The 14337-nt window shown below is 39.5% G+C and overlaps 1 protein-coding gene across 1 annotated transcript; it reads left to right on the forward strand.

Annotated features, from left to right (window-relative positions):
* Positions 1–425: 425 nt before the first annotated feature.
* LOC115367308 (CMP-N-acetylneuraminate-beta-galactosamide-alpha-2,3-sialyltransferase 1-like) lies at positions 426–6772 on the forward strand (the record flags this gene model as incomplete). Its single annotated transcript, XM_030062980.1, has 6 exons — positions 426–551; positions 713–909; positions 1387–1566; positions 1845–1893; positions 2036–2158; positions 6587–6772. Coding segments are annotated over 6 exons (843 nt in total), but the record flags the coding sequence as incomplete, so codon positions are not given.
* Positions 6773–14337: the final 7565 nt, after the last annotated feature.

A 14337-nucleotide genomic window follows, 5' to 3' on the forward strand; every position in this document is an offset into this window, starting at 1 on the left:
TAGATTGACTTTTGTAAACTTCAAAAGGTGGGCAGAATCTATTCCTACAAATAAAAAGGTGGATAACCTGAGTTTAGGTGGGTTATTATCCACTATTACTGTGATGCTGACCTGCATGAAAGTGACTGTTATTTTGCTGTTGGCTGTGGTTCAATGAAAATTATGTTAGACCATTTATGACCATGTTTCCACATTTATGAATCTGCTCTAGGCTCACTTGTGCATCTCACCACACATTGTGTCCACAGGTTGGATCTGCTGCCCTCTCAGCACTCTGACAGAGCAAAATGCTTTCTACAAAATGTAAGGTTTTTATTCTTGCTCTGTGTGTCAGCGTCGTCTGTGTGGTATTGAATAGAGAGACATATTCAGGACTGTCACAGACTCTTTTGGAATACACGTCCCCTCCTCTGGATTCAAGAGTATGTGCCTGTCAGAAGTGTTTATCAGAGGAATCAGATCCTTGGTTTACGAAAAATTTCAACCAGTCTGTTCAGCCCTTTTTGACAAAAAAATACAGCACCCCAGAGAATGCCTTCAACTGGTGGAAGGTAAATATAATTTTTGTAAAAAAGAAAAGAAAAAGAAAGTAAAAATCAATACTCTTAACTTATGTACAATGAAAATATCTGGGGTGCCAGAGCGGTGTCAGTGGCAGTGATAACTGTTCCAGCAGAGTGAAGTCACATTTCTGGTTTGGTCTGTGTGACAGCGCCTGCAGCACGATGGCAGCAGCTTCACCAGCTACACAGAAGTAGTAGACAAGCTGTTTGAGATAATCCCGGACAAAGATCACAACACACAGCCCCGCCCTGATAAATGCAGGAGTTGTGCTGTAGTGGGCAATTCCAGGAATTTGAGGGGCTCACATTATGGAGCCCTCATTGACTCTCATGATATCATCATAAGGTAAGTCACGCACCATAGACCTGCAGGAAAGAGCAAGTGTAATCTTTGGGTTATGGCAACATTTGCTCTCACTGGTGGTTCTCTTAGTACCACCATGGGGACTTTCTCATGTATGCTATTATTTTAAAATTTGTTTCACTGTATCATTTATATTCATATTCTAAGTATACGTTTTACATATTCTTAATTTCTTACTTCTGTATTTATTGTTGGAATATTTTTGTAGACGTTAATGCTCATATTTCTACATATTGCACATAATGTACATACTGTACTTTTATTTATTTATTTATTTATTTATTTTACAAATTCCCAGTGCACATATTTTTATATTTTATATTTCTTATTTGTTTTCCTATGCCTTATATTTTCACTTATGCTGACATATACTCGTCTCGTGAGAATTTGAGCAACTGCAACTGGCCCAATTTCCCCTCTGGGATCAGTAAAGTAGTTTTGATTCTGATTCTGATTTAGAATAAATCGTGGTCCTACCCAGGGCTATGAAACAGATGTTGGGGCCAGAACAACTCATCGTGTCATGTATCCAGAGAGTGCAATGGATTTAGGTAACACCACTCATCTTGTGCTGTTTCCATTCAAGACCATGGATCTGCGGTGGCTGGTCAGTGTGTTGACCACAGGAACATTTACAATGTGAGTCTGCAGGGACGAAGCATGAGATTATTCATCTCCATCAATAGAATGATTTAAGAGTAAAGCTGTATGCTCAAATAAACTTTTTCCTTATATGACCCCTTCTTGAGGAAGTCTTACTAATTCATTGTACACTGTAAGTGCTATTTATTATTTGAAATTCTGTTTTGTTTTGTTTTGTTTTGTTTTGTTTTGTTTTGTTTTTGGTATAGGGTAAAATTGTATGCAACAATGTGAAAATTTAGAATTACACTATGATACTATTATCATGTTCCCAGGAAGTCATACACAGCTGTGACAGCAAAGATAAAAGCTAACAAGGATTTGGTGAGTTTTGTGAATGTTTTTACATACATCCAGTTTGTCATGAGTCACATAGTAATTAACTATACTGTATTTTTGGACTGCAGGAAATAATGGTGCAAAAATATCAAACAGTTAAAAGGCTAATTATGAATTCATTACACAGGTGATGGTGCTCAGTCCAGCTTTTATAAAATATATTCATGAAGTCTGGCTGGATAATCCGGCTCACACGTATCCATCTACCGGCTTTATGACTGTGGTTCTCAGCCTGCACATGTGTGATGAGGTAAGTTCATCATTACCTCAGCCAAGGAGGTGAAACCTCCAGGAGGGGTTTATGTGATCACCCACGCCTGTCTGTCTGTCTGTCTGTCTGTCCATCATTCTGTGCACTAGTCTGTATGTCAGTCCGTCAGCAGGATAACCCAAAAACTGCTGGACAGGTTTGCACAAAGCCTGGGGGGAAGGTTGGTCGTGGCCCAGTGAGGGAGTGATGCCTCATGAGGTGTGGCAGTGGGCGAGGTTTATCACAAATGTGTCATGGTTTCTAAAAGCGTCCATGTAACACCATGACATCTGGCAGGAAGCTAGTCACGGGGTCAAAGCAGCACTGAACAAAGACTATGTTTACATGTGTGCAGCATTCTGGTCACTGACTGGGGTCGTAGCATTGTGAATCATATCAACATATTCCAGAGTAAACCATTATTCTGGTTATGAGAAACCCGAATAAGATAGTTGGGTTAACATGTACATATGTACACATACTCACATAGGTCCATACACTCTTTTTACACACGTTTACACTTTTACACACATTCACTGCATTGATCTAATGTATATTTGCTCTTTTTTGTTGGTTTGTTGACATTTTTTGACATAGTTTTTTTTTTTGTTTGTTTTTGTTTTTTTTTTTTTTGTTTAATGTAATCAAATTTTGAGGTGGGATTCTCCTATAAGTATCTCATGTATCTCACCTGCACAATCTATTGCTATTTCATTTTTGTTCTGATGTTTTGCTTTTATTGTGCAAATAAACAAATAAATAATAATAATAATAATAATAATAATAATAATAATAATAATAATAATAAAAGGTTTACTGGGATGTAAGCACCTTACCCTGGTCACTACTTTCTAGACTCGCTCTAAGCATTTGCATTTGCATAAATAAATACCAATAAACTTACAGTGCAAAAACCTTTTATTCCACTTGGTCCATGAAAAATGTTTAATAATTTTTGTCATCGTTACTTTGGATGACAATGTAAGGGAACAAAAAACAAACAAAACAAACAAACAAAAAAAAAAACACACACATTTGACCTGGCCTGCTTCCAACCTCAGGAGTGAAGGGGCACAGCTTGATGAAATCACAGAAAGTGATCAACTGTCTGGAGCTTCCCCCCGGCCGCGAGGCTGCTGCAGCAGTGGGGAAAAAAAAACAAACTGATTATTTGGGAGAACATGTACTGTATGTGGGGGTTTTGGGTAATCAGAGTAAAGTCACATTTAAACATGCTGCTCGATTTCCTGCCAAAACCTGGCCACTCACAGTGACTGGATGTCTTGTGTACATGTAAACATTGTCCAGCTTTCCAATCTTACTGGCTGAAGGGGGCGTGGCTTAGGACAACAGTGATGTCTAAAGGGCCGTGGCTTATAACAAACAGTTACAAAAAAATCCGGAAAACTACATGAGGCTTCTTTGTTTGAGCAACATGTTTGAAGTAATGTCAGCACTCTTACAGTGTGTGTAAGTTGTGCTCACAGCATGAATAGCTAACACATGCCTCCTACATGAGCTCCATTCTGCAGCAGCTAACCTACTGAGGATGCTGCCTCTTGCCTAATTCAGCCTCTTGTTCAAAACCTCCATCATCTCTGACCTTGGCGGAGGTCTGCACTGTACTTGTTGTGCCTTCTTGTTCAGGCAGTTTTGGAAATTCTGTGTAAAAGAGAGCTGACACGAGCAAAGCCAGAACACAAATACAGATTTCTAATGCATCATGCTTCACAAACAAGCAGCATGCGTTTACCTTCATCACTAGATTATATTTTAGACCTTTTAGCCCCTTATCAACCTGTGTGTAGTTTGAGATCCTTGGGCAGAGGTCTTTTGTCCAGGCTAAAAAATAGAGGTGGCAGAACATTTGTGAGGCTCTGGAGCGAGCTATATTTTTAATATGTATGTTTATTATTTTTATTTTTTTATTGCATGTCTTCTTATTTTATTCTTATTGTATTTCTCCTTGTTTATATTTAATCTTTCAATTCATTTTGACTGTTTTACTTATTGTTGTGGTTCACAATTTCTGTGTGTGTGTGTGTGTGTGTGTGTTTAAATAAAGTTATTATTATTATTATTATTATTATTATTAGTAGTAGTAGTAGTAGTACTAGTAGTAGTAGTAGTAGTAGTGGTATTTTCAATAGTATCTGGCTGCCGACTCAGAGAGGCTCTTGATGTGCCAAGCCTCTGGCATGCCTGAAATACCCATGGTGTGTCAGTACAAAAAAAAAAAAATAATAATAAAAAAAAAAGCTTAAAGACTAGGGTTTGAATTAGGGAGGTGTGATACAAATATTATCACTGAGAATGTAAAACGAGGGCTTTGACACATCAGAGCCTCTTCTCAGAGTCTGCAGCTCGATGCCACTCACGTTTCCTCACAAATATCCGGAGTCATTACCTATGCACAGCAGTTTGTGCTGTCGGTGTTGGTGTTTGTAACACTGCACCTGGGTGTCCGAAAATCACTCAAGTGGTTTGGAAATACTGGACATGAGTTCATTTAGAGGGTTCAATCTTTCAAAGCACAGAAGTGATTTTTGACCTTCTACAGACACAAACTGACCTGTGGGCCACTCATGTTTAAGCTTCATTCACTGGAGGGCCCGTTCCTGTCCTCCAGGCCGTGGCTGTGGCTCCTCTGGTGTGCTCCACCTCCCTGCACTAGGCTCTTTCAAACAGCACCACCTGCTGTCGTGGATGGCAGATTAACTGAGAAAATCTTCAGCACATTTGTGAGAAAATCTTAGCAGCAAGATTTTTTTTTTTTTAATTATGTTATGTTATTTTATTTTATTTTATTGTAACATGCTGTATTTGTCTGTAAATCATGATGCATTCGCTGTTCTGTATTTATTTGTGGATTTGCAAAAACACATTTTTGTTAATTAATGTTATGTGTTTGCAAAACACACTGTGAATCATAGGACGTTTATAAAACATGTTTTGAATTTTTTTTTTTTTTTTTTTTTACCTTTTGCCACTAAATTAGCTGCACAGGAGTGTCCTAGAGTCTATGATGTATGTAAAAACTGAGCCCACCCGTCAGCCCTCAGCTCATACGACTGATAGAAGGATCAGAGTGGGAACTTTTTTTCCCTCCAGAATGCTTTTGCTGCTAAATACATTTTGTATGTCAGCAATGCCTGAATGTAGCAGGCGTAGGTCAGTTAAAAGCAGGTTAGAAACTTTCATTGAACCATTGAATTGGCTCTGCCTTTTCCTCATGGAATGCTCTGAGCTGATGCTGATGCTGCGCTCATTGTAAAATTCCCAGGTTTCCCACAAGTAGCAGTAGTTGAAAATGTCACTTAAAGTTGGCAGATAATGATGCATTAATTTACATATCAGCTATGTCAGCATGCAGTCATTTGCATATGAAAACATGACACATAAGATGGCAATTTTCTGAGTCTGAGTAAGAGAGAACATAGCCTTAAAAGACATTTAATGTAGCCCAATTCACCATAATTCATGTAAAAGAATAGAGCAGGCACATTACAAAGCCTAAATGATTTTGTATGGAATGTGAATACTGACAAAAATAACATTTACAAAGAGAAACACTTGAAACTGAAAACAGAGGCAGAGGTCAAACCGAAAAAAAAAAAAAAAAAAAAACAGAGTACAGGCTAAAAACCAGGCACATAAGTGCTATGCGGAAAGACTGCGTGTCATCTGATGTTAAAGTGGCTGCAGCACATTCATTCATTCATTCATTCATTCATTCATTCATTCATTCATTCATTCGTTCATTCGTTCATTCATTCACTTATTCCTCTTTTCAGATGGACCTTTTCCTCTTTTGCACAGTTCAGCATAACATCAAAGTCTGGAATGATGGTGCATAAAACACAGAACATAATCTTTTTAAATCTTTGCATGCTGACATTCTAAGTTAAAAAAAAATAAGCCTCATGTTCTTTTATTGGTAGAGAAAACAAACATTTTGATTGCTGACGTCTGCCTATTTTTTCCACAGCTGGTGGGTGCATTGATGACTATAACATCTGAACACTACTCAAAGCAGAAGTATTTTGTGACATAGATAAATAGGGTCTCCCATCAGTTCCAGAGGGTGACAGTGGAAACCAGGAGGTTGTGGAGGCAGAAGTTGTTTTCACAGCTCCCCCTACCTGTGGCTCCCTGTCCCTGTACTGTCCTTTCATTCTTATCACTTGAATTTCCTACTGTAAGAACACTCGCTGGCTTATTTTCTTCACTCCTCTTCCTGCATCCAATCAACATGGCCTCCCTGCTGTGGAGGACCAGGAGACATCAGCAGTCTCATTTGTCATAACTGACTAATTTTATGTTTCAAGACTCAACATCCAAATACATGCTTCAACAGTATTGTTGAAAAAAAAAAATACTCCTTCAGGTTTAATTCACATCAGATTCCTGTGAATTTTGTCTTGTCAGGTCAGTGTGTTCGGTTTTGGAGTGGACAGGGATGGAAACTGGAGCCATTACTTTGAGGAACTCAGAAACAAAAATTTGAAAACTGGACCACATCATGGGCAAGATGAATATAAAGTTATTCAACAACTGTCTGATCTACATAAAATCCAAATGCACAAAGGGTGGTGATCTCTCTCTCTCTCTCTCTGTCTCTCTCTCTCTCTCAGGGCTGGGTACCACTGCTCTGACCACTTCCCTTGCTGCACACATGAACCTCATTATTGACTGAGATTGTGACTGGCATAGATAATTATCCATCATTTAAAAAAACAAAAAACAAAAAACAAAACAAAACAAAACAAAACAAAACAAAACAAAACAAAACAATACAAAATGAACTAGATTTATGAATTATGTGCACCAGGGGTGCTGCCAGGAATTTTGGGCACCATGGAAAAAAAAAAAAATTATATATATATATATATATATATATATATATATATATATATATATATATATATATATATATATATATATATATATTTAGTTTTTACCTATTTTTACCTATTTTTTGGGGCCCCTGTCAGGCAAGGGCCCTTGGAATTGTCCTAACTTTTCCCCCACATACGGCGCCCCTGATGTGCACCACCAGTTTGATATGATTTGTGTGGCAGGTGCTTTTTCAGAGCTTAATCTGATTAGACACCAAAAAAAAAAAAAATACTGCATTTGGTAAAAATATCTGCCATAAACTTTACCAGGAGAAGGAAGAGCTATCCAAATCAACTGGAAATGTGAGATTATAGTTGTTAGATGTCAAAAGTTGACCATGTCTGATCAGATTTGCTGTTTGGCTCAATGCAGATCTGGAGGGCTTCATACCATCAAATTAGATGGTGGTCATCAAAGTGCTCATGGTCTGCAAAGCACTGCATTGAGTTGTAGATGAACCTGGATGAGCAAAATCACACAAAATCAAAGCTGGAACCAAAGGTGTTTTCTCTTCTACTCTTTATAAAGACAACAGTCAAGTCCTTCCCTTCTTTATTTGTTTTTAAGGTGTTATCTATTATCTGCCTCTCTCTCTCTCTCTCTATGTGTGTGTGTGTGTGTGCACACGTCGTGTGTGTGTGTGTGTGTGTGTGTGTGTGTGGACATTTTTGTGAGCACTCACATCAGTGTTGGCTAAGCTACAGAGATCCTCAGGGACAAACGTCTGTTGCAGTCACAGTCTGCTCCCATAAGAAAGGAAGAGTACTGCACACTTGCTTGTGGCCAGAAATTAATTAAAACGTGGGAACAACTTAATTAAATTAAGGGAGCAAGTTATATCTTGTGGCCACGAATTAGTAAATTGTGGCCTTGAAATATCTTTTTCCCTCTCGTTGCACTTCCCGGGCTGTGTAGTAACACTGCACATGCAGTACGGGGCACAGCAGATGATCTGATTTGATTTTGGAGAATTTTGTAGCATACACTGCATAATAATGAGGAAGCGCCGATTTCCTTGAAACTACTCGTCACTCTGTAATCATGTGTTACATGAAAAGAAGTATGTCGACAGAGAAATTAATTAGCTAAATTAATTACCTCTGTAGCATCACGGGTTATGATTAATATATCATAGTTATTGGCCAACTCAAGTGCCTCTTGTAATTTGCACTTAAATGAGTGTGTGTCATGTGAGGTCAAAAAAAGGCTCAAGCAAACAAATGTGAAAACACACAGACACAGTCAGACCAGGGCTTCAACATAAGTTTTGAAGGCTGTATCTAATAAATTGTGGGATGAAGTGTGTGTTTGTGTGTGTGTGTGGACAGGTGCCTAGCTAATTGCTGTGAACTATGAAAACAATAATAAATAAATAAATAACTTTGTTCTGTCATTGTTTTGTTTAATTGTGCATTTGAGGTTTTTTTTTTTTTTTTAGTTTTTGGGGACTAATTTGTAATTCATTAATCTGAACACTGCTGCAGAGCTGGACGAATGGAAGAGTTGTTAACAAAAGACATTTAATTAAACAGGTTGAATAGAATCTAATCTTGTGCTTGTCTCTGTTTTTGTCCTTCAGTGCGTGGACACCATTGTACAACTACAAAGAGCTGACTCTCAAATGTTTTTATAAAATCTAACTATTTTCATTAAAGCTGTCAGTCCTGTGGGTGAGAATCTTGCAACAGTTTCAGATCAGTCAACACAACAAAACAAAACAAAATATAGTACAAATAATATTACATGCAGAGCACATAAAACAGAGCACACATGGCAGGGAACTCGAGCTTAACACCTCCTCCTGTGCTGCATAGAATCAAGACCAAAATGAAAATACATGTTTTGAGGCTATGTAGCAAGGGAGTGGGGCCAGTTTTAATACACTGCAATATTAATATGGCCTTTTTTCAGGTAGAAAGTCCTACATTATGTATAATGACATTCATAAATCACCATTTGCCCGGCACAGAGTGGTACCACCGTTAGGTGAAAAATTATCTGCTTGTGACCATCTTTGACAAATGTCGAACAAAATCTTTTTGAGCAAGTTCAGTAAAACAAACCCTGATGATCTGCAGTTGCTCAATCAAAGTTTGTCTGCAGTTTCAAGTGCAGACAATCACATGAACACATCTGGCCATTAAATGTTTGTATAATTTATGAAAATCACCCAGGCCTGTTTTGGGTGTCAGCCAGGGAAAGGTCACTGCTGGATGAGTGATGGACAGTATTAACATGTCAGGGATGGCTGGTAGGCAGGCTATTGCTTGTGACAAAATATCAAAGAGCTTCATATAGATAGCTAATATATAAATGGCTGCTACTACACTCTTCAAGCATAATGCTCTCTAAACTATGTGGGAACCATGTTAGGCGCCTATGCTTATAGAACGACGGCTACATCAGGATAACGTTCATTCTTTCTGATATGGACTTTGTCCTCTAACTGGGCTCTATTGGCAGAGTGGGCAAAGCGAGATTTATGGACACCCTGACCCAACACAGGCCACCAGACTCAAAGCCACATGTCCTGACTGAGTTAGGTCAGCAGCTTCTTATTGTCATAATCTGCTAGATGGAAAGAAGAAGAAGCCATAATAACCCCAAGTTGGCATGTAATATGACAAATTTCTGGAACTGACAGGCCTAAACAGGCACAGACCTTGAAAAGGAACTGGTCACATCCTAGAACCATATGAATGGACAGGGTGTAGACCTGCACATATGTCCTTGACACTCAAACCTGCTAAAGAGGGCCATTGACAATGCCATGTTGTGTTTGGAGTGTGTATGGACCACAGTTGGAGGGTGGGGCCATGCAATCAACAGAATATGACGTGGCACAGCTGATGGAGTTTGGCTTCCCCTTCTCCTGCATGAGGTGGAGGACAAAATGCCTCCATCTGAATGGTGACCCGAACACATTTCTTCAGTTCTTAGGAACAAAAGAGGGGTTTGGTCTAAGTGTAATGCCACTCTTGACACCAAAATTAAGCCACCTGGGTGAACTGACAGGGTGCTTAGTTCAGTCACTCTCTCAGCTGAAGTCAGTGCAAGCAGCAAAGCTGTGTTGAATGACAACAATGAGATGATTGCTGTAGAAGCTTATATGTCTCCCTGGCCAGGGAAAATGGAGGATCGTGCTCTCACCCTTTGGATATTCTGCGCCTCTCAGGTGACTGGAGCTCTTCTTTTCATTGGCTCCTACTAGAATGCTTAGACACATTGCCAGATTTCCAAGAGGGTCAGAAAAACAAAGGTCAGTTGGGCCAGTGTTGCCAGATGATAGCAGCCATGTGGTGACCTTGTCAGGACAGGACTGGCACGTAGCGGTAGTCTGATATGCTCCGCAGCAATCTTCATCTCTGGCAGAAAGTCTTGGTGGACTGAGGTCATCAGAGAAATCCCAGAGGACAACAGTAACCTGGTGAAGGCTATGTTGTTGTCTTTCAGGGAAGCCAGTGGCTCCATCTCCATGGAGCAAGTTGCCGCCATCAGAGGTATCGAAGGAACGAGAGCATGTGCAGAGAGAGGCATTTCCGTCATCATCATAGGCGCCAGTGTTGTGCAAGTTCATAGTTCTCATGAACTAGTTCAAAGTTCAGTTCACACAGTATAAAAATGAATAGTTCACGTTCATAGTTCACCATTTCAATTTTGAACTAGTTCAAAGTTCAGTTCATTTCAGTTTTTTTAGGTGAAAAGTGAGAATGAAAGACTGACCTTGTTTTTCAAAGAAAACTATGACATCCATCACCACCTAAAACTGTTCGCTGTTTACAATTATATATTGTCCTAGTGGAATTGTAGAAATCTGTAAATCTCAAACAATGTAGTCCATTATTAATTTGTCTACCTGTTGCTGGGAAATCCAGTAATACCCCTGAAGGCTGCAGGCAGTGTGACTTGGGTCGTTTGGGGCTGGCAGGGTGTGTTCTTGCCCATTCCTGATGACTTTTTGGGATTGTCAAGGACTTAAACTTAGGAGATATTTTCTCACACTGGATGGATGCTTCAACTCCAAATGCCTTTTCAAATTTGAAGTTGACATGTCCACCTGCACTGAAAGTGTTTTTCAGCGCAGGTGGACATGATTTGCACAGAAAGGTTAGATTTTTGCTGTCGGAATCAATGTAGGGCCCTATAAAATCCGTTTTAATTTTTGGGAATTCCGTTTTTTACCCTTTACTCTTATTTTACTTTACTACCAAAAAAGAATGTTTTTAATGTTTATGACTAAAATGCACACAAATGAAATAGAAATTACCTTAAATTAATCGAGGTAACAAATAAACAACACTTTATTTATTTATTTATTTAACAATTACATTGTTATAGCAGTAAAAGGTGAAAATGATATGTTATTAATAATTGAACAATGTTAAATTATTTGTTTTAAAAATGTAAATTACTTATCAAACAGACCTAACAATTCAGCTACCAATGAATGAGCAGTAGTATGCATGTGATAACATAGATTGAAAAATAAGCCGAAGTGATACCTCTTCTTTGAATAGACAAGCTAAGCCAGTGTGCCGCTGTTGGCCAGTGAAAATAGCGCAGAGTGGCCGCTCTTCGCGTTGTTACACAAGCTATGTCAGTGCGCCGCTGTAGCTGGAAAGTTTCTTTGCTTTTGGACTCGTACGGTGCCGGTGCAGGTGTTGGAATGTTTTTTTCTTGGTGGTGCAGGTGCAGGTGAAACCACTGGAGGGGTTGTGCCACCCAGATTTGCTTCCGTCCATGTAATTTTCCCCAGACATACGTTCATATTCCACACAAAAACAGCATTTCATTCAAATTATGTCAAATTCCGCAATATTCCGTGTTAAAAAGGAGAAGGGAAATTCCGCAATAATTGGACCTAAACATTGGCGCTGACTCACATAATCTGAACGAGTTCACGTTCAAGTTCTTTATTTACAAATACATTGCGTTCAGTTCAACGTTCTTAAAAAAATGAACGTGTTCAATGAACGCGTTCTTTTGAACTCGTTCATGCACAACACTGATAGGCGCTTACTAAGGGTAAAGTATGACAGTCCTCCTTCTTGATCCTTGTGGGTCTTCAAGTTGGCAAAAAGGCTGATCCTGGAGCCACATATTTTGGTTCAGTGTTGCCATGGCTTTAGTTTGGGCCTTTTGGTGGAAGCTCTCTCTTTTCTGAGAGTGCGTTTGTCCTTTGCAGCACACCGGAGGTTGTTGTCGTATATTGCAGCACTATACAACAAGTTTTCTCCATGTTGCTTTATTGGTTGCTGTGTCCCCAAGTGTTAAGGTCTATGTCTTATACTTTTTCTTCTAACCTCCTGGGGCACATTGTCCTATGAGAAGCTGGAAACATAGGACATGTTTTGAAGGTCAGAGTTGGTGTGAGCCACGGTTGGGTGAAGGTGGCAGTGATGGTGGGGTGTTAGTCTCTTCCAGGACTCCAGTGTATGTAGGTCCACGTCTATCTTCTCTGGAAATTATGGCAGCTCATCTTTCAGGTCAATAACTGGATTGGTTGTCCATGAGGGTCCACATGTTCCAGGCTCTGCCATATCATCTATTTTGCTGCTTTTGACCACGTAAAGGTGATTCCTCTGGATGCGATAGTCCAGATAGGAGTTGAGGCAGGCTATGTTTAGGCCACTTTTTCTAGCCCCTTACCCAACTGGGGTGAGCAGAGTGGATCCTACATAAGGCTGCTCAGTCATGGGTATAGCTACCAAAAAGCTCTTTCAGCCTCAATCCAACGGCTGAATTAGACACATACCACCTGTGTGCCAGGTTGTGACTAGGGGCTGCCAGACTTCTCAACCCTGCCCCCGTCACCACTTCCTGATCGCCACAGGACTTTGATCCAGGATTTTGAGCAGACTGATTCCCTTTGAGTAAGATGCCTGCACATGACACCTTTTGCGTGGGAGGCTAATACACCTGCAGAAGCCACACAGTCCTTGGCAGAGGGGGGCCATGTTCCAAAGGCATGAGTCTATGATGACTGAGGATTACTCTGTTGCAGCCCTCAGCCACCTTTCAGTGCTGTTGTGACTTGCTGTCATTCTCTGCCAGTTGGCAGAGAATCTGCCATTCTCTGTCACTGGGGTCTTGGTTGGATCACACTTTGTCTGGAACCTCCCCCTCGACCTCACTGCCATGGGTGACCCAACAAGGAGTGAGGCTCCAGACAGCGTTGTTCACAGATTCATTGGATCATGTGATAGTGTGCTAGAGTGATGTGTCATGTGATGAGTCGTGATAGAGTCCTGTTCGGCCTAAAGAGGACCATTGACAAAAATAAATCTTTTGCTAATCTATTATTGTGTAAAGAGTTATGTGAGAAATCCGGAGTATACTCGTTCATCCCAACAGTGCTTCATCTAATATCTTTATATATCATTTATTTACATTGTTATATTACATACTGTTCAAACAGTATACCACTTAGATCCAATTTCTGTCCATCTGTCCAGTTCCTATCTTGAACAACTTTTTTTTTCTTCAGGTGACACAGATCTGAGTATGCCAACCACATAGGCTTTATTTAATCTCAGCAACAATGTTCCTACATGCGTGCAGGAGAGGGTAAACAGTTTCCTTTTATTTATTTTTTTTTTCATCAGATTAAAAATTAACAAGTTCAAAATACAATATAGTTTGTGTGTGCAGCCATACTGCAGCCATATTTAGTGAAAGATGTGCTAATTTACTCTTTGGGGGACTGTTTTGTTGTGAAGTCAGAGTGCAGCTTATTGTTTTAATATGTAAAATAACTGTTACTTTATATAAGTACTTTTCAAAGCATTGATTTCTGGTGAGTTGCATTATATAAAAGAGAGGGCTGCTTTCGTCCTGTGTAACAAGTGATGGAATTCCTAGGGTTATCACAAAAGCCACAAAAGTACATAGTGGGAAATATGTTCACCACAATCATCAAAAATAGTGAAACATTTGTAAGCCTTCCTTTGGCTGCAGCAACTCCCTTAGCTGCGCTTGATCAGAATGAATGGAGCTAAAGGAAACACTGAGAACAATTTGTACTTCAATTTTGTATCAATAGATTAAAGAGATCACTCATATTGCAAATAAGTGTAACATATTCACACAATTCACAGACTCCTGTAATAACAACCCATCAGCAAGCCTGAATACCTGTAAATGTGATGCAGACTTGCACTGGCTTCTCATACTATCAAGTAAATTACTGTACAGATGCACTGTCATATTAATTACAGACTGGAAGGGAAAAAATACTGTGGTGTTACTATGTCATGAATACAAATGATGAGAGTATCTGT

The sequence above is a fragment of the Myripristis murdjan genome, chromosome 11 (assembly GCF_902150065.1).
Source record: "Myripristis murdjan chromosome 11, fMyrMur1.1, whole genome shotgun sequence".
In the NCBI taxonomy this organism is placed as follows: Eukaryota; Metazoa; Chordata; class Actinopteri; order Holocentriformes; family Holocentridae; genus Myripristis; species Myripristis murdjan.